This window comes from Mycteria americana, chromosome 24 (assembly GCF_035582795.1).
Source record: "Mycteria americana isolate JAX WOST 10 ecotype Jacksonville Zoo and Gardens chromosome 24, USCA_MyAme_1.0, whole genome shotgun sequence".
Taxonomy (NCBI): Eukaryota; Metazoa; Chordata; class Aves; order Ciconiiformes; family Ciconiidae; genus Mycteria; species Mycteria americana.
This window is the reverse complement of record NC_134388.1, coordinates 5,326,482-5,345,354: the sequence shown is the minus strand read 5'-3', so window position 1 is coordinate 5,345,354 and position 18,873 is coordinate 5,326,482. Positions and strand designations below refer to the sequence as shown.

Sequence of the window (18,873 nt, the reverse complement as noted above, 5' to 3'; positions counted from 1 at the left end):
GGCTTGTCCTTGTGTCGCTGCCTCGGAGCTTTGCCCTGCGTTAGGGGACTGTGAAGGGTGGCAGCGTCCCTAACGTCCCCTTCCACCTTCCCCAGGGACAGGAGACCCAAGACTTGTCCCCTGCTGAGCAGATGCGCTGTGCAAGCCGCTGCGGGCAATAATTTAGCCCACGCCTCAGGCTTGTTGAAATATATTTTTATTGCATTTCTGCAGGTTTTACAAAAATATGACAAAATAAATTAAAAAGAAATAAATAACCCCCTTCATTTCTTTTAATTTCTAAAGAAATAAAACACAGCAAGGGGAAAAAAAAAAAAAAAACAAAACAACAAAAAAAAACCCAGAACAAAACCAAAACAACTTAACTCTTCCCTCCTTTGTACAGTAACTGCCCGGAAGAGTGAGATACCAGACAGGCGGCTGCTTGTAGAAATACTTTGTATAGAGAAATGTTTAAAAATGCCCTGGACTTGCGGGGTCCTGGCAGCAGCGGGACCCTGCCCTCTCCTCCGGCAAGCGGTGCAGGAATAGATGGTACCAGGACTGTTACTCTCAGGAGGGAAAGGGGATAAAAGAAATTTCCTTTAAGACCAGCGTATGTTCAACAGTGGTGGAGATGAGAGCTGGCCCCGACCAGCCAAACCCAAGCAGAGAAACGAAATGAAATGGAGAAAGGGGAGAGCGCTCCGCGCCTCTGCCCGCAGCCCTGCCCGCTCTCGGGGCGCGTGCAGGCAGGGCAGCCGGGCGTGGGGTGAGCCCCGAGGGCCGGGCAGCGGGGCGGCAGGGTGCCGAGCCGAGGCAGGCGTGGGGTGTTTTGGGTTACCCGGTACCCCGAGCCGGGCCGGGGTCTTTTCTCCTGCCGTCGTTTAACCGCGCTGCTGCTCCTGCTCCGGGGCACGGCTGCGGTGGTTGCTGGTCTCGCTGGGTTTCTGAGGGCCCGTGTGCCCCGGTTTCCCGGCGCTCCCTTTTCCCTGGCCTCGCCCCAGAAATCTCTCCCGCGTCCTCCGCTCCTTGCGCCCGGGAGAAGGGCACGGCTGGCGTGGGAGGGCGAGGGGGGACCGGCGGCCCCGCGTGCCCCGGGGAGGGCTCTGCCCGACCTCCGCGGGGAGCCAGCCCTGGCCCTGCCGTCCCGGGGACGGCAAAGCTCAGGGCCGTCCCCAGCCCACGCGGGGATCTCGTCCCCGCTGCAGCGCCCGGAGCCCACCCCGGCGGGGTGGAGGGTGCCCTTGGCCCCGGAGAGCATCTTGGCGTGGGCAGATGCCTTGGCTCCTGCTCTGGCAGCAGCAGAGGTGAGCGGAGCAGCAGATAAAGCCTTTTTGCCCTCTCCTGCCCTTATTGCTGTATAAAATGGCTTGATTCAAAGACCAAAAAAAAAAAAAAAAAAATTAGGTGATGTGTGGAAAGAGACGGGGTGGGGGGGACGGGACAAAAAAAGAACCTGATGTTTTGTACAGCCCAGGCCTTGGGGAGAGAGGGGTGCGCAGCCCCCGCCTGGGCCAGGCACAGTGATGGGGCAGCCCCCCGGGCCTCCCCCCGGCTCCTGGCAGCCCCCCACTTCTCCCTATCCTTGCTTTGGAAATGGTTGGTGGCTGGCGGGCAGAGAGCAGAGCTGGTGGCGAGGGGCAGGAGGGAACGGGCAGGGCTGGATGTCCCCAGCCAGGTCACCCGTGGGCACCGTGTTGGGGTGCCACCACCCTGTCCTGTCCCTTAAAGCAAAGCGGCACCGAGCAGAGCCGCTGAAAAGCGAGGAGCAGCCGCGTCGCAGCCCCTTCCCCGCGCAGCCGGAGCGAGGATGGCGGCTGTTAAAGCGCTAAGACTAGACCCAGCGACGGCAAAACCTTCGCCCCGGCAGAAGCGAAGCTGCTCCCACCCCCCCACCCTGCCCTTGCGGAGAGCTCGCGTTATCCCCCCCCCCCCGGCCCCGCTCCTTCTCCCGGGCTCCGGCGTGACCTCCGCGTGCGAGTGCCTTATTGCGAAATAATTCCACGAAATAAGAAAGCGGAGAGGGAAGGGACCGTCCCGGCTCGCATTGCAGTCGCTGGGGCCGCTGCCCGCACCCGGCCAGGCTCTGCCGACCGTGGCACCGGTGCCAGCTCTCGCCTCCGCCGCCTCGAGCCGTCGACGAAGAAGGGGAGAGAGTCACTTGCGTTGGGTTTTGTTTCGGTTTTAGTGCAAGAAATGTTGCCCATGCATGGGAATCCGGGTGGCTGACGCTCGCTGCTCACCCCCCTCCCTCCCGGCCGTCCGGGCCGTGGGCAGGAAAATGTCCCGGCGCTGGGAAGGAATCCACACGGAGGCTGCTGGGAGCAGGGCACGGCCCCGGTGCCGGCGGGACCCCGGGCGATGGCTGTACGGCAGGGGCTGTAGGCACGGGTGAATTGGGCTCCTCTTGCCGCCGCTCCCGCGAGCGCCGCGGTCTCGTCCCTCCGCCATCGGAGACGCGGTGCCGAGCGATGGGCTGGTCCTGGTGGATCTGGCAGCACCGACCTCCCCTGCGTCTCCTGGGGCTGGACCGCGGCATCTCCCTGCGCCGACTCCTCGGGGCGGTGGGTGCCGGTGGCCGGGACCCCGGGCTCGTGGCGCAGTGCCGGACCGGGGCGTCTCCCACCCGCGAGCGTGCGGAGGGGCACAGGAGGGAAACCCTCCGGGATGCTCCATCCGAAGCTGCGGCCAGACCCCGCCGCTGCTCACACCGACGGCGCTTTGCGCGGGTGTCCTCGGTGCAGGACGCGGCCAGACCCCGCTGGAGCCGGAGCCGGGGCGGCAGCGGGTCCCAGCGGAGGGGCTGGAGGGACGCGAGGGGACGCGGCAGAGGGGGACGGTGCAGAGCGAGGGGCCAGCGCTGGCGGCCGGCGGGCTCGGCCCGGCCCCGCGCTCCCTGCGGCAGGGGACGGCGAGGGGAGGCGAGAGGGTGACGACGTCCATGGCTGCCTGAAGAGGGGAGCGGGCAGCCCCGCTCGCTCCCGCTCCCCCAAAAGATCCGGTTAGAGTTTATAGCCCCCACTCTCCTCCTCCGCCCGGCTCTCCGGCTCCTCTCGGCCCCCTTCCTCCGGCACCCCATTGAGATGGGACTTGCTGGGGACCGGCCGCTCGCCCGCGTCCACCGAGGGGCCGGGCCGGGGCTGGGGGGAGGCGCTGGCCGCGGCACCGTTGCCCCCGGCCCCTTCGGATTTGCCGAAGTTGAAGAGCTTGCTGGGATTGAATGGCTTGGTGGGTGACTGGACCTTCTCGGTCCCCGCGTCCCGCTTAGTCTCAGGGGATTTCAGGAACTTGAAGCTGAGGAAGCCGGGGAGTTTGTTCTCGCTGCCGGTGGGGGACTGGGGGGACCTGGCGGTGGCCGTGCTGCCGGCCCCGGCCCCCCCGGAGAGGAACTTGCCCTGCAAAGGGATGATCTGCTTCAGCTTCATCACGTTGTTGGTGGCCAGGAGGGAGCTGGGTCGCTTGGGCTTGTCGTGCGAGGAACCCCCGGAGCCCTTCCCTTTGCTCTGGCTCTTCTCGTGGGCCGGGTCCTGCCCGGCGGCCTCGGGCTTGACCTCGTCGCGGCTGGACTCGCGCTCCTTGCGGGCCTGGTACTCGGCGTGCCGCTGCCGCTCCTCCTCCTCCCGCTTGCGCCGCTGCTGCTGCTGGAAGTGGTGCTGCGCCTGCCGCTCGTGCTTCTGTCGACGGGGAGCACGTCAGCCCCGGGGACACCTCGGGGAGCCCACCGGCCCCGGGGACACCTCGAGGAGCCCGCCGGCCCCGGGGATGGGGGGCTCCCAGCTCCGTGCTCGGCCCCAAGGAGGGTCCCGTCCCGGCATCGCCTACCTTGAAGGCCTCGCGGCGCTGGTACTCCAGCTTGGCCATCTCCTCGGCCACCCAGGCGGGGATGTCGGGGATGGCCACTTGGATGATGTACTTCAGGAACAGGGCGAAGTGCTGCGGGGGGAGGAATGCGGGTCCGGCTGAGCATCCCCACCCCGGCCCCGCGGGCACCTCCATCCCCTCCCAAAACGCGCCCCGCGAGGGACGGGGGGCCCAGAGAGACCCTAAAATAAGAGCCTGGGGGATTCTGGGCCCCGTTGCGTTGCCTGGCAGCACCCGCTGGGGTTGCAGCAGGGGGTTTAGGGCTGGGACCCCCTCCCTGGAGGGGAAGGTCTGCGGGAGCCCTTGGCTGTCTGAGCCGCGCCGCCGCCTTGTCTCGCACCGGCAGACCCTACGATAACCGACGGCCGTGGAGCGGGCGGTGGGTGCAAGCCCCCGGCGCAAGCACCGTACCTCCAGCACCACCACGGAGATGATGGCTCCCTCGGGGCTGAGCCAGGGGAAGAGGCGCTGGAGCTGCCCGCACTGGGCGATCAGGTAGCAGTTGACCACGATGGCCAGGACGCCCATGGCCTCCATCACCTTCTGCAAGAGCCACAGTGCTGGGGATGAGCCCCCCGGCCAGCCGGGACCCCCGCCGGGACCCCCGCCGCCCCCCGACCCACCTGCCACTGCCCGATGCTCTCGACCCGCTGGCCGAAGGGACGCTGGAGCCCCGTGCACAGCTTGAAGGCGTCGCTCCGGATCTCGATGATGTTGTTGACCAGGGCGCACATGGCGGCCAGGGGGAAGGCGGAGGAGAAGAGCACCACGTACCCGAACTGGATGAACATCTCCTGGTAGTCCTGGAAGGTGTCCTGGGGAGGAAGAGGAGGAGGAAGAGCACGTTGCAAGGGGGCTAGGGGGGGGGTACACCTCACCCCACCGGCCCTGGGCCCCCCTCGGGGCCGCTCACCTCATACTTCTTCATGCAGCTCTCCACCTCCGCCTGCGTCAGCTGCGTGGAGTAGTCCTCCTCCGGCGGGTCGATCCACGACGCCCGGTTGCGCCTCCGCCCCTCCTCCTCACCCTCCTCTTCCTCCCGGCTGTCAACCGCCCGTCTCCTCCGGCCGGCCCGCGGGACAACCGCCGGCTCTGCCGCCTTGATTGGGCTGCCGGGGGGACCTTCGGCCTCCTCCTCGTCCTCGCAGAGCTCAAAGACGGACGCGGGGTCCATGCCCTTCTCCACCATGGTGGGGCTGCCCTCCTCGAGGAAGCTCTCGTCCTCGGGGCCGCCGGGCTCCCCGCCACGCCGCTCCGCCTTCTCGATGAAGCTCACCTTCTTCAGCTTCAACCCGCAATCCAGGGCGCTCTCCTCCTCCGAGTCTGACTCGCGCCGCTCTTCCTCTTCCTCCTCTTCCTCCGGCACCCCGCAGCCCCCGTTTAGACACTTCTTCTCCCCCCGCGACCCCTCGGGGGGAACCGGGGGGCGGCGGCGGGGGGCAAGCAGGCGGAGGATGGTGTGGGCGAGCTGGCGGAGGCTGCGGAGGCTGAGGTCCCCCCGGCGCAGCCGGCGGTAGAGGTGGGGCTGCGACACCTCCCTGACGTTCTGCAGGAACTGGCGGGTGATGAGCAGCGTGGCCAGCATCTGCGCGGGGACACGGGGCGCACGCCGTCACCCGGGGACGGCGGGGACAGCACTCGGGGGGGGGGGGGGGGGGGGGGTGTGCGGGGGGGTGCTTGTGTCCCTGCATCCCCATCGCCTGCCCTCGCGGGGTCCCTGCTCCTTCCCGCGCTGGCAGAGCGGGACACCCAAGCCCGGTGTCCCCCCGCCTCCTGTGACCCCCCCCCCCCCCATCGGTGACAACTAACGGCGTGGGACCTCGGCAGCGCTGGAGTCGCGTCTGCCACCGCCAGCTGGAGCAGAGCCGGGGCTGGGGCCGCCCGTGTCCCTCCCGGGGGCAGCGGGGGTCCCGGGGTGGGGTGCGAGGGGTGGGGTGCGGGGGGATGCCCGGCCCCCCCCTCCCCCCCGGTCCTACTTTGGATACTCCCAGTCTCCAGCAAAAGCCCAGGAGGCCCTTAAAGAAGATGAGAGAGAGGTGGAGGTGGAGGAGGATGAAGGGAAGGAGAGCGTCTTTGAGCTGACGCACGAGGCTTTGGGAGAGAGAGAAGATGAGCAGGAGCTGTGGAAGGGACAGAAGAACAGACAGACAGACAGACAGAGAGAGACCGTGAGCAGGAGCGGGAGCTGGGGACCCGGCGCAGCCTCCGGCCGGGAGCGCGGCAGCCAGGGACCGCGGCGGGGGCATGCGGGGACACCGGCCCCCCGGGAGGGCATGGGGCGGGGGGGGGAGGGGGGACACACGATGGCAGGGGTGGGTCGAGGACATCCGTCTGTCCATCTGGGCGATGCCAGGGGGGCTCAGGCCAGCCCCACCGCCCCCGGGCACAGCCCCTTACCTCCTTCAGCCGCTCCATGTCTTTGAGGTAGAAACCGATGTAGAAAAGACTCAGGTATGAATTTACAAACTGAAACTGGGGGGGGGGAGGGTGAGGGGGTGGGGAGGGGGGATGTGTGAGCACGGGGTGGCCGCTGGGACCCCCCCGGTCCCCTCCGTCCCCCCCAGGGCCACCCGGTCCCCTCTCACCAGGACGATTTTGATGATGAGGTGTTTCTCGTAGGCACTCTGCAGGCGGTAGTTCTCTGCAAAGCAGAGGAGGGGGGTTCGGGATGGGGCTCGGGGGGGTCCCCAGCACCCAACCCTGCCAGGAGCACCCCCCAGGTGCCGCCCCCACGCACCCATGTCGTTCAGCCAGTACGCGATCTTCTTGTAAACCTCGTCGCAGGCGGTGACGATGACGGCCAGGACGATTTTGGGGAGGAAACGGATGATCCGGGGCAGCTCCTGGATGCTCAGCACAAACTCCTGCCGGGACGGGGACGGGGATGGGCACGGGCACGGGGACGGGGACGGGCTCAGCCTGGAGGGGGCTGGCGGCCCGGCGAGGGCGGGATGAGGACCCACCTGGAGCTGGAAGCAGCCCAGCATGAGGAGGAAGACGAAGGAGAGGCAGGCGAGGCAGACGGGGAGGCTGACCAGGCACTGGAAGAGCAGGCGCTTCCACGGCGGGTAGTAGAACTCCTCCGCGCTGGTCACAGGGCTGATTCTCTTAACGCCCTAATGGGGTGGGGGGGGGTGGGGGGGGCAGGACGGCAGCGCGTGACCCTCCCCGCGGCAGGCAGCCCCACGGGATCCCTCCGTGACCCCAGCGCTGGTGGGACCCGGTGCAGACCCGCTCGGGGTGCAGGGGTGGGTGGGTGTCACGAAGACGCCGGTTCTCTGCGCCAAGCCCGGTGGCTCGTCGGGGTCGGGGGGAACTCGGCCGGACCCCAGCTCCGGGGACACCCCCACCCCCCCCCCCCAGGGCTCACCCTGAACTGGGGCCGGGGCTCCTCGATGGACTCGGCCGGGGTGTCCAGCGTCCCCCACTTGTAGGCGAACTCGGCCCCGCGGCGCTTCCACTCCTCGAGGAAGAGGGTGGCCCAGATGACGTTGAAGATGGCGAAGACCACGCAGCAGATGTCCTGGCTGGTCTGCGGGACAGATGGCACCAACCGCACCGGGGTCGGTCCCCTCCCGCCCCCGACACCCCCCCCGCAGCCCCGGGGAGCCGCACGGCGCTGCCCCCGCCCCGCCACCATGGGCTCGGGAGCCTCCCAGCTCCCAGCAGTTACAGTATTAAAGCACCACAGGGAAAGCCTGGAGCAAGGAGGGACGGAAACCCCCCGCCACGGCCCCCGAACACGGGGGTTTACCCCATTTCCCGACCCCTCTCACCTGGTCGCTCTCGGTGAAGGTGTAGAGGATGGAGCCGAAGACGGCGGGGTACACCATGGCCGAGGTGTAGAAGCCCAGCCAGGCGAAGTACATGGCGATTTTCACCCCAAAGTAGTCGCAGATCTCATCTGGGGGGGGGAGTGAGCGGGGCTGGGACCCCCAGACACCACCACCCCCCCCCCGCCACCCCCTCGACACCTCACCGAGTGGCTGGGCCTCACAGACCGCCTGCACCCAGGACTTCATGAGCCGCTTGAGGATCCTCTGCTCGTGCAGCGGGAAGACCTGCTGGATGACGCCGCGGGCCGCCAGCTCCGGGACTGCGCCGCGCGGCACGGGGTGAGGGACGGGCTGCGGGGACGCTGCCAGCCCGCCCCGGCCCCCCCATGCATGTCCCCAGACGGCCCCGGCACGGTGGGGTTTGGGACAACAGGGAGGAGGGGTTTGGGGTGACCGTGGCACATCAGGGCTCTGTGCCCAACCCCGGCACTGCCCGGCCGCAGCACGGCACAGCTACCGCGCACCCACCACCCCACCCGGCACACGGCCCCAGGGAGGGGGACAGGGGGTGACAGGGGACCCTTGCTGGGCTTGTGTCCCCCAGGGTCCCCACGGCACGACTCGGGCACGGGCTGGGCAGAGGGAGCGGGGCAGTGGGGTGGCAGTGCCGTGCCGTGCCGTGCCGTGCCGTGCCGTACTCACTGATGGGCTGTCCCTCGAGGAAGTGGATGTTGTGCAGCGACTCGCCCTGCTTGGCGCGCAGGTTCTCCAGCCAGTACCTGATGATGTTTTGCCGTTCCTGCAGCACCGCAGCCGGGTTGAGCCCCGGGCGATGGTCCCGCTGCCCGAGCCCCGGCCCCCCTCCTGCCGCACCCGCGTCCCCAGCCCCTGCCCCTGTCCCGTCCCCTCCCCGGACCCGCCTTGTCCCCAGCTTGGGGGACGGCTGGCTTGGTCCCCGGCTGGGCTGGGGCTCCCTGATCCCCTTCTTCACCTGGGGAGGGGGAGAGGACCTGCCTTCCCTGCCCCATGTCCCTGCATCCCTGCCCTGCATCCCCGCATCCCTGCATCCCTGCATCCCTGCATCCCCGCATCCCTGCCCCACATCCCTGCATCCCTGCCCCGCATCCCTGCATCCCCGCATCCCTGCATCCCCGCATCCCTGCATCCCCGCATCCCTGCCCCACATCCCTGCATCCCTGCCCCACATCCCCGCATCCCTGCATCCCCGCATCCCTGCATCCCCGCATCCCCACACCCCTGCATCCCTGCCCCACGTCCCTCATCCCTCTGCGTCCCACCTGAGAGGTGAAGAAGTAAAGCTCATTCTCGATGTTCTCGTAGATGTAATCCTCCTCGCAGGAGAAGCTCCGCATGCCTCCACCGAATTCGGCTTTCACCGGCTTTCGCAGCCCGATCTCATCGGCCCCACGCAGCAAACTACAGGGAGAGGGGACGTGGCTGGGGACACAGTGGGGGACGTGGCAGGGGCTGGGGACACGGCCAGGACCCTACCTCTCGTAGGTGGCGGTGACAAAGAAGGCGTAGACACGGGTGTGCTTGTGGTGCCGGACCTGGACGATGAGCTCGGGGATGCCGAGGCGGATGTGGTTCAGGAGCCAGAGCAGCGTGTGGTCGTCGGTGGTGTCTGGACGGCACCGGTCAGCGCCGTGGCGGGGACCGGGGTGTCCACGTCTCCCAGCACAGCCCGTCCTGGTCCCCATCCCTCCCCACGTCCCCCATCCCCGCTGCATCCACCTCCGCGCCGCCATCCCGATGCCGGCACTGTCGGCCCCGGCCCCTGCCCCGGGTACCCCGGGGCGTTTCCCTACCCGGGAAGGTCATGAGCACGTCGCAGTTCTCCGTGGGCACCGTCTTCATCCAGGCTTTGTGGGACATGATGTAGCGCCCAGCCTGCAGCAGCCGCTTCCCGAAGAGCTTATCTGCCGGAGGGAGGGACGGAGGGAGGGAGGGAGAGGGAGGGTCAGCGGCCGCGGGACCCCACGGGGCACCCCCCCACCCGCAGCACTGGGAACCGGACCCCGAAGCGCCAACGACTCGACTGCCGGCGCATGGGATGGGTGCGGGCACGTCCCCGGCGGTGGCTGTCCCCAGCAGTGGCCATGGCAGCAGGTCATGGCCCCGCTTGTGGTGACGCCGGCCCCGGCTCCGGTTTCTCCTCCAGCAGCTCAGGGTGCCCAAAAAGGCCCAGACAGCTGCCGGGGAGGAGCCGGCAGCGTGTCCCGGCACCCCTGGGATGCCGGCTGCGGCGAGATGCCCCGGGGTGCCCCCCTGCAGCCCCCCCACCCCTCACCTCTGCCCGCAGCCCCTCACTGGGGCCGGGATCCGGCAAGGCCGCGGCTCCGGGAGATGGGAAACGGCAGGAAAAATGGGGAGAGCGAAAAAGCAGCCGGTCTCCATGGAAACCCGGGGAGGCCCCGCGCCGCCGCGGCGAGGCGGGATGGGGACGGTCCCCAGGGTCCCCTCGTCACCCCCCGGCGGGGGCCAGCGCAGGGACACGGCCCCTGTCCCGCTGTGGGGTGCCCACGCCGCGGGGACACGCCATCCCCGTGCCCAGCGTCCCCATCGCACCGCTCAGGGCGGACGGGGACCGGGTGCATCCCAAAACGCTGCCCGGAGCTGGCAGGGAGGGCAGGATGAGGCTCCCCAAAGGTGCTGGGGTGGGTCCCCCCGTGGGACCCCATTTCTCCCTGCCCCACACCGGCAGTGCGCCCAGCCGCCTCCTCCCTGCCTCAGTTTCCCCTCCTAAGCCAGGGTGGCAGAGCCAGGACGGGGCGGGCGGACCGATGCCCGGGGGACGTCACGGCCTCTCCGGCTGCCCCAGGGCTGGGAAGGTCCCGGGGCTCCGGAAACGCTGCTCACACTGGGACCTGCCAGCCCCGAAAAACAGGAAATGCCAAACCTGCTCATCCCAGGGGATGCACCCCGGCTCCGGGCCCCCCTGGACCCCCCTGGACTGGGGGAGCAGAGCAGAACCCCCCCCACCCCCCCGCCGCCAGCCAAGCTGAGACCCGACAAACTCATCGCCCGAGCCGCCGTCGGAAGGGGCCGCGGTGCCGGGCTCTGAAAGGCCGCCCTGTCCTGGCACCGTGGGCGAAAGCCAGGGCCGGCGCCAGGCTGCCAGCCAGCCGCCCCCGGAGCGGGGCCGATCCTGCACCCCGGGGCACGTCCCGCGTCCCGGGCCCAGCGCTGCCGGGGTGCCAGGGCGGGTGCGCGGTGCCGGTGGCGGTGGCTCGGCCGTGCTCGCCGGGCAGCTCGCCGATGCCGGCAGGGTGAGCTCACCCACCCTGAATTATTTACACCCTGCCGGGAGCGGTGAAAGCCAGCCGGCAGCGTGGGCAGCGGGGTGGGGGCACCGCGGGGGCCCGGCCGGCGGGCACGGCCGGGCAGCGGCGCAGGCAGCCGGCAAAGCCTGCACACGCGTGTGCGCCGGCGTGCAAACCGGGGCGATGCCAGGGGGGTGCACGGGGCGGGAGCCCACCCCGAGGCCTCGGCTCTGGGTGCAGGAGGGTTTTTCCTGCCCAAGGTCATGGGAAAAGACGTGGCCAAGCCACAGAGGGGTCCCCAGCGCCGCTCCTGCCCCCCCCCCCCCCCCCCCCCCCCGGGCTGGGCACGGGGGGCCCGACCCTGCCTTCGCCCCGCTCCGGCCACGGGGTCCTTCTCGCCCCGCTGCCAGCGAGAGCGGCCCCCAGCCCCCTCCCGGCACCCGCTGCCATCACCAAACCGGCACGAGGGGTCCGCCAGCGGAGCGTGGGGATGGAGCCCCGCAGCATCCCGGCCCTGCGTCCCCGCTCGTCCCCGCGGCCACCGGCTCCCCCAGCACGCCAGGGCCGTGCCGCTCACCTTGGCTTTCCGGGATAAGGTCACCGGAGCTGCAGCGTGCCGGGGACGGGCACGTCACTGCCCCGCCGCCGAGCGGAGCCCGCGGCCACCGGGGAAGGAGGCATTCGGGGGAGCGGCAATGCCGCCTGCCACGGGCGGCCGCGTCCCGGGGGGACACGAAGTGGGTCACCCTCATGCAGGCAGGAGCCCCGCTCGGCTGCACGGCGGGCAGCAGGCCCTGCCTGCGCTGCCTTGCCCTGGGCACCCCAGCTCGCCCCGGCCGTGGCCATGGGGACGTCACCTGCCACCAGGGCCACGCAGGGGGGACCCCAACTCCGGCTTGGGGACCCCAACCCAAAGCCCCTGTCCTGCACCCGCTGCCCAGCTCTGCCCCAGTCCGGCCCCAGGGGACACCGAGCCGGTCTGGCGGGGCATGGGCCTGTCCTGGCGGGGGGGGGCAAACGGACCCTCCCGGGGGGCTGCATGGCCCGGAGGTGACAGAGGGGGTGCGTGGCCACGATGCTGGGGAGGTCGCTGGCACGTCCTCGGGGACGCAGACCTGTGCCTGGACCCCATCCCGGGGGGGCACGGACCAGTCCCGGGGGGGGAGGGACGGGACACACACACGCACAGCCCCGATCCCCGGAGGACCACAGACACCCCCCCCCCCCCGGGGCGCACAGGGACGGGACCCCCGGGGGGGCACGGACCTGCCCTGGGGGGAGCACGGAGCCCTCCCGGGGGGGTGCTCAGAGCCCCACCGGGGGCACGGACCCCCCCCCCGCGCCCCCCCCCGCCGGGGAGCCGCATCCCGGCCGAGCCCCGCCGACATCCGCATCGAGCCGCAGGGAGCGGTTCCCCCCCCGCCCCCCCCCCCCCCCCCCCCCCCCCCCCCCCCCCCGCAGCCGCCGCCCGCAGCCCCGACCCGAGCCCGGCGGCGGGGGCCGCTCCCGCCCGGTCCCACCTTACCCAGGACGCCGGTCGGGACCGCCGGTTCCGCTCGCTCCTCGCCGGTCGGGGCCCGCCGGGGCCGGTCGCCGTCCTGCGTTGCCACCGGCGGCTCGGGCATGGTGCGGGGCTCCGCGGCGGCTCGGCGGCGGGGGCCGGTGCATGGGGGCCGCTGCCGCGGCTCCGGGCTCGGGGCCGGTGCCGCCGGTGCCGCCGGTGCCGCCGGGCGGGAGGAGGGACAAAGGCGGCGGAGCGGAGCGCCGCGCTCCCGGCCCCTTTAATTGTCTGGTTGGCCGCCGTCTCCCCAGCGCCGGTCGCACCGGCCACGCGTGTCCGGCCGCGCCCCGTGGGGTGGTTCTGCGGGGAACGGGGTGACGGTCCCCCCCCCCCGCCCCCCCCACCCCCCACCCCGCCGGGGAGGGGGGGGGCACGGAGCATCCCGGCTGCTGGACCTGCCCCGGCCCCCGCCCCCCCGGGGCTGCCCCACGTCCCCATCACCCCCCCCCCATCCCACCCGGGCTGCCCTTTGCATCCCAACCCCCCTCTTCCCTGCTCGCCCCCGGGGCTGCCCCCCATCCCCCCCGTGCCCCCCCCCCCCCCGTCACGGCACCCGGCCCCCGGTCACGTTGTTCCCTGGAGCCCCCGGGGCGGAGGGGGGGGGAACGACGGGGGGGGGACAGGCCGGTAACCCGAGCGGGGCTGCACGCTGCCTCCCTGACCTTTCGGGAGCCCTCCTCTGCCCCCCACCCCACCCCACAGCCCGGCGCCGGTCACTCGGGGGGGGACCCCCACCCAAGCCCCCCCCGCAGGGCTGGAGGGTCCTGGGGTGCAGCGCAGCCGGGTCGGGGCACCCCGCGACCCCCCCGGCAGCACAGGCGCTGGGGCAGGGGGAACCCCTCTGCCTGGTCCCGCTTGCCCCCCCCCCCCCCCCCCAGCTCCACGCATGCCCGTGGCTATTTTGGGGCAGGGGCTGGGTGCCAGCGCTGTTGAAGGGTGACACAAGGAGCCGTCCCCTCCTCTGGCATCCGTGTTTCGGCAGCTGGGGGGGGGGGACAGGCTGGCACCTCTCCCAGGCCAGGCCTGGCCACCGTCCCCGGCTTGGGCCGAGCCCAGCTGCCCGGCAGGGAGGGGAAAGCTGAGCTGCTCAGAGCTGGGGGGGGGGCAAGGAGGGGGGGGGGGACGGGGGACAAGGAAAAGCTTCTGCACCCCAGCGTGGGGAGGGGGTCTGGGCACCCGGGGTCTGCCGGGGGTCTTGCAGGGGTGCGCAGGGCTGTGCGTGTGGGGTGCGTGCACCCGAGGACCCCGAAGACCCCGGGGAGACCCCCCCTTCCCCCCCCCCAGCCCCAGAGGCGATGCTCTCTGCTCCAGCTCCTCTGACCCTCGTCCCCGGCCCACAGAGCATGGGGGGGGTGGGGGGGGGTGTCAGGGGGTTTGGGGGGGTCCGCAGGGATTTAGCCCAGGAGATGACATTGATGGGTCTCCAGCATCCCGGGGATTCCAGCACCCCTGCCTGCATCCCTGCCTGCACCCCTGCCTGCACCCCTGCCTGCATCCCTGCCTGCATCCCGGCCATGCTGCTGCTCGCTCCTCCCTGCTCCAGCGCCTTTGTCTGCACGGCCACCCTCCCTGTCCCCCCCCCCGCCACCGCCGCGGCCCGCAGCCCTCCCCAGGCCCCCGCCGACCCAAAACCGCTGCAAACTGAGCGGAGATTTTGGGGACCGTGCAGGGAGACCCCCAGAGCAGGGGGGGGAACCCCATCACGCTGGCTGCCCTCTCCCCAACCCTGTGCACCGGCTGGTTGGGCCCCCCAAGCCTCAGGCCCTGAGCGGGGGGGGGGTGGGATGGGGACAGGGTTGGGGTCCCCCAGCCCCGGGCAGGGACGGGGAGCGCGATGGGGGGCGGGTACGGTGCCGCGATGCTGCTTGGGGAAAATTTCTATGGTTCACGGAGCGTCGGGGCCGCGGGTGGGTGTGGGCCCCTCCCGGCGCACACGGCGAGGGCGGCTTGTGGGACCCCCCCACCCCGCAGCCCAGGGGTCAGCCCCGGTCCCCGCTGCGGGGGTGAGACCCCCGGGACGTGGTGGGTGCTCCCTGGGGGAAGAGCAGCTCCAGCTCGGCTGGGTGCGGAGCCGGGGCTCAGCCGCCTCGGGGCCTGGGGGTGCCCAGTGCAGGGACCCCCCCCCCCCAGGGTGAGCAGGGGTCCCCAAAAAGCCCAAGCGCTCCTGGACAGCCCGTGTTGGAGTGGGGGCAAACCCCCACCCCCGAAGGACGGGGACACGAGTGGGTGCAGAGGGGACGGTAGGACGGGGACTAAGCATGGGTGGGCTCTGCCTTGGGGGGACGTGGGTGCTGCCCCCCCTGCTCCGGGCACGGGGCCCCCCCAGCTCAGGGTGCTGCGGTGCTGGGGGTTATTTTTAGGGTGCAGCCAGGGGTCGCGGGTGTCTGGCTCCCGCCCGGCCCCGCACCCGCAGGGTGGCCCCGCAATACCTGGGGGACCCCCGGGGGGGGCCCCGCCGCAACCCCCGCACCCTGCACCCCGCGGGGGCAGCACCCGGGGGGGGCGAGCGGGCGTGCAGTGCCTCGGAGGGACCGTGGAGGGGGGGCGGCTGCAGACCGGCAGCCCCGCCCGCCCGGCGGGGACCGGCAGGGAGCCGGGGGGGGGGGGACACGACGGGCAGGGACCCCCGCGGCCGCCCCGGGCAGGGCAACGCTGCGCCGGGCGGAAACGATCGGCTCCTACGCAGCCTCAGGCGGCCAGGCATCATGGCTGCCCCGCTGACCAATCAGAAACGGGACCGCCGCACGAAGCCCGCCCCTCGCTGGTGTACTGACCAATCGACGCGCGCGGGTGGGCGGGGCGAGGCCCTTGCGCTGAGGCCGCCGCGGGGTGTGGGCGGTGCGCGCCGGGGCCTCATGGCGCTGCGGAGGGCGCTGAGCGCGGCGGGACGCAGGTGGGGGCACCCCGGGGTGGGGGTTCCCCCGGGGTGGGGGCACCCTGGGGTGGTGGGACCCTGGGGAGGAGGTGCAGGGGCGGGGGTGGGCCTGGGGCTGGAGTTGCCCCGGTGTAGGGTGGCGGATGGGGAAGGGGTGCGTCTGGGGTGAGGGGTGCATGGGGAGGGGGAGCACCTGGGGTGAGGGGTGCAGCTGGGGAGGGGGTGCATGGGGAGGGGGAGTACCTGGAGGTAGGGTTGCACGGGGAGGGGGTGCGTGGGGGCGTGCACCTTTGGGTGGGGTGGGGATGCACCCCAAAGCGGGGGGGTGCGCACGGGGGTGTGTGTGCACGGAGGGGGGGGGGGGGGGCTGCACCTTCAGGAGGGGGAGGCTGTGGGGGGAGAAGGGTGCACCCCTGCACCCTGCCTGCCTGCCCGCCCCGGGCCTGGCAGGGTGCGCGGGGGGGGGGTGCAGAAGGAGGGGGTGCACCCCAACATCTTGGGGGGCACAGGGGAGGGGTCGCACCCCAGGGCCCAGTGGGAGCCCCTTTGGGTCTGTGGGGTGCACGGGGAGGGGTCCCGGGGGGCGAATGGGGGGTTGTGCATCCCTGCACCCTCTCTGCCCCATCTGGGGGGGTGTGGATAGGGGACCCCCCCACCCCTGCACCCCCTCTCCGGGCTGCCTGCCCTGTCGCAGGTGGGCGCAGCGCCCGTGCTCCGCGGCGTGGGGGGACACCATCTTCGCCCTCTCCTCGGGACATGGGCGATGCGGGGTGGCCGTCATCCGCACCAGCGGGCCGGGCAGCCGCGGGGCCCTGCAGAGCCTCACCGGGCGCCCCGAGTTGCCCCCACCCCGCGTCCTGGCCCTGCGACGCATCCGTGACCCCGCCACCGCAGAGCCCCTGGACCGCGGCCTCGTCGTCTGGTTCCCAGGTGGGGTTGGCATCGGGTCTCGGTGCTTGGTGGGGGGTCTCGGTGCTTGGTGGGGGGTCTCGGTGCTTGGTGGGGGTCTCGGTGCCCGGCACAGGCAGGGCTCAAGCCAAGCCAAGCCCCTCTTGGCTTCCCCAGCACCGTGAGCCGGCTAAGCAGGGATGGTCCCGGCTCAACGCTGGCCCCTTTGCACCCATCCCGTATAGCTGCGGCACAGCTGCTGGCGGGGGGGGTCTCTCCTGAGCCCCCCAAAAGCCCCTTGCGGGCTCGAAGCACGCGTGCCGCCACGGGAGGGGAAGGGACGGGGCGCGCTGGATGCGGCCGGGGGCGAGGTCGCGGCAGCGGGCTCAGCCGGTGCCCGTCCGAGCTGTGCCCCGGCTCTGCAGGTCCCCAGAGCTTCACCGGGGAGGACTGCGCCGAGCTGCACGTGCACGGCGGGCCGGCGGTGGTGAGCGGGGTGCTGCGGGCGCTGGGTGAGGCTCCCCCCGTCCCTCCTCCCCCCCCCCCCGGCCCCCCTTTCCCCTCGGGTCCTGCCCCCCGGGGTGCTGCCAGCGGGTGCCCCCAGCTCGGGGAGGGGGGCTCACCCCGGGGCTGGCAGGATGCCTGCCCGGGCTGCGTCCCGCCGAGCCTGGGGAGTTCACGCGCCGAGCCTTCCGCCGCGGGAAGCTGGACCTGACAGCGGCCGAGGGGCTGGGGGACCTGATCCGGGCAGAGACGGAGGCCCAGCGGCGGCAGGCGCTGCGGCAGATGGAGGGCGAGCTGGGCCAGCTCTACCAGCGCTGGAGCGAGACCCTCACCCAGGTGGGGGTGGTGGGGCGCGGGCTTGGATCCGGCCACCCAGGTTCCTCCGCTGGCGCACGGTGGCTTGGGGACGTGGGGCCGGGTTGTCCCCGCTGACCCCCCCTGGTCCCCAGGCTCTCGCCCACCTTGAAGCCTATATCGACTTCAGTGAGGATGACAACGTGGAGGAAGAGGTCTTGTCCCAAGGTGAGGGCTGGCAGGGTGGCGGGGGGGCTGGGACACCCCCTCCCTGCTGTCGTGTCCCCCCCCCCGCCACCGCGTCCCCCTGCTCTCTCCCCGCAGTGGATGCCACCGTGCGGGCGCTGGAGCAGGAGATCGGTGCCCACCTGCGTGACGGGCGCCGTGGGGAGCTGCTCCGCGGGGGGGTCCGTGCCGTCATCGCCGGCCCCCCCAACGTGGGCAAGAGCAGCCTGCTCAACCTGCTGTGTGAGTGGGACGTGGCGGGGGGGCTGCTCGCAGCCCGGACGAGGTTCCCCCTCCCCAGGGACAGCAGCCACTGTCCCCGACACCGCAAGGGCAGGGGGGTCCCCAGCATCGTCCGCTGTGTCGTGTCGTGTGTGTGTCCCCCCCCCCAGGCCAGCGTCCGGCAGCCATCGTGTCGCCGGTGGCGGGGACGACGCGGGACGTGGTGGAGGTGGCCCTGAACGTTGGCGGTTACCCCCTGGTGCTGAGCGACACGGCCGGGCTCCGCGATGCCACCGACCCCGTTGAGCAGGAGGGGGTCAGCCGCGCACGGGACCGGTGAGGCTGGGCGGGGGGTACCCCCCCACCGCAGGGGCCGGGCTGGCTGGGAGGTGGCAGGATGCGGCCCCGTGCCCTACCCTGCTGCCCCCCCGCACCCAGGCTGCGGCAAGCGGATCTGGTGCTGGCCGTGCTGGACGCCGCGGCGGTGCCTGCCGAGCCGGCCGGGCTGGGGGCTGCCCTGGGGTCCCTGCTGCCCCCCACCACCACCCCCTGCATCCTGGTGCTCAACAAGGCCGACCTGCTGGGGGGGGACGGGGGACCCCTGCGTGACGCCTGCACCCGGGGGGACCCCTTGCCCCCCGCCGCCCTCCTCTCCTGCAAGACGGGCGAGGGGCTCGACCGCCTCCTGGAGCTGCTGGCACAGCAGCTGGCGCGGCTGTGAGTGGGGGGGACGTGGGGTGACACACGCCGGACGCCCCGTCCCGGCTCGGGGGGAAGGGGGGGGGGGTGCTCCAGGCTGGTTTCTCCCCACCCCCAGATGCGGAGACCCCCTGGCAGGCTCGCCCAGCCTGACGCAGAGCCGGCACGGCCTCCACCTGGGTGACTGCGTGGCGGCGCTGGCACGCTACGGCCGGGAACGCCGGCGGGACCTGGGACTGGCGGCCGAGCAGCTGCGGTTGGCGCGGCGGCATCTGGGCCGGATCACCGGCCACGTGGGCGCCGAGGACGTCCTCGACATCATCTTCAGGGACTTCTGCGTTGGCAAGTGAGGGGCACGGCGGGGGGGGGTCCCGCAGCCGCAGTGCCACCAGCGTCAAGGACCGCGGGCGGGGGAGCTCTTGGCTCCGCGCTGGTATTAAACCGTGGTGCCTTCGGCGGCTCTGGCGTCCTTCCCCCTCCCTGGTCCCTGGTGCCGCGGGGCTGCCTTGTTTTCCTGGCCGGGGGGGGAGCGTGTCCCGAGCCCCAGACATGGGAAGAACCACTGGGAGAGGCCCCGTTTCCTGGCCAGGAGGACAAACGAGGAGCTGGAGCGGCTGGAAGGGCAAAGCCACGCTGGGCTCCCCCCCCCCCACCGGGGCATCCCCCTGCGCCGTGGCACGGGGGACGCAGGGCTCGGCACCC

General features: G+C 71.7%; 2 protein-coding genes across 7 annotated transcripts; one reads left to right on the top strand and one right to left on the bottom strand.

Annotated features, from left to right (window-relative positions):
- Positions 1 to 1,912: 1,912 nt before the first annotated feature.
- ANO8 (anoctamin 8) lies at positions 1,913 to 12,765 on the bottom strand. 4 transcript variants are annotated; one of them, XM_075524437.1, is made up of 19 exons: positions 12,429 to 12,765; positions 9,449 to 9,559; positions 9,132 to 9,264; positions 8,918 to 9,056; positions 8,322 to 8,418; positions 7,823 to 7,939; positions 7,620 to 7,747; positions 7,214 to 7,375; positions 6,807 to 6,959; positions 6,581 to 6,707; positions 6,429 to 6,484; positions 6,241 to 6,315; positions 5,820 to 5,963; positions 5,120 to 5,428; positions 4,757 to 4,993; positions 4,467 to 4,658; positions 4,255 to 4,386; positions 3,805 to 3,915; positions 1,913 to 3,656 (listed from the first exon to the last, which is right to left on the bottom strand). In XM_075524437.1, the coding sequence occupies exons 1-19, from the start codon at positions 12,526 to 12,528 to the stop codon at positions 2,985 to 2,987; spliced, it is 3,195 nt and encodes a 1,064-aa protein (XP_075380552.1). In that variant the 5' UTR covers positions 12,529 to 12,765; the 3' UTR covers positions 1,913 to 2,984. The 4 variants fall into 4 exon arrangements, with proteins under 4 accessions (XP_075380552.1, XP_075380551.1, XP_075380550.1 ...); XM_075524436.1 differs by having other exon boundaries at positions 4,757 to 5,428; positions 7,214 to 7,306; XM_075524435.1 differs by having other exon boundaries at positions 4,757 to 5,428; positions 12,429 to 12,764.
- Positions 12,766 to 15,154: 2,389 nt separating this feature from the next.
- GTPBP3 (GTP binding protein 3, mitochondrial) lies at positions 15,155 to 18,636 on the top strand. 3 transcript variants are annotated; one of them, XM_075524318.1, is made up of 9 exons: positions 15,155 to 15,357; positions 16,034 to 16,269; positions 16,653 to 16,739; positions 16,865 to 17,067; positions 17,181 to 17,253; positions 17,350 to 17,493; positions 17,643 to 17,808; positions 17,911 to 18,189; positions 18,290 to 18,636. In XM_075524318.1, the coding sequence occupies exons 1-9, from the start codon at positions 15,170 to 15,172 to the stop codon at positions 18,519 to 18,521; spliced, it is 1,608 nt and encodes a 535-aa protein (XP_075380433.1). In that variant the 5' UTR covers positions 15,155 to 15,169; the 3' UTR covers positions 18,522 to 18,636. The 3 variants fall into 3 exon arrangements, with proteins under 3 accessions (XP_075380433.1, XP_075380434.1, XP_075380432.1); XM_075524319.1 differs by lacking the exon at positions 17,911 to 18,189; XM_075524317.1 differs by having other exon boundaries at positions 17,181 to 17,493.
- Positions 18,637 to 18,873: the final 237 nt, after the last annotated feature.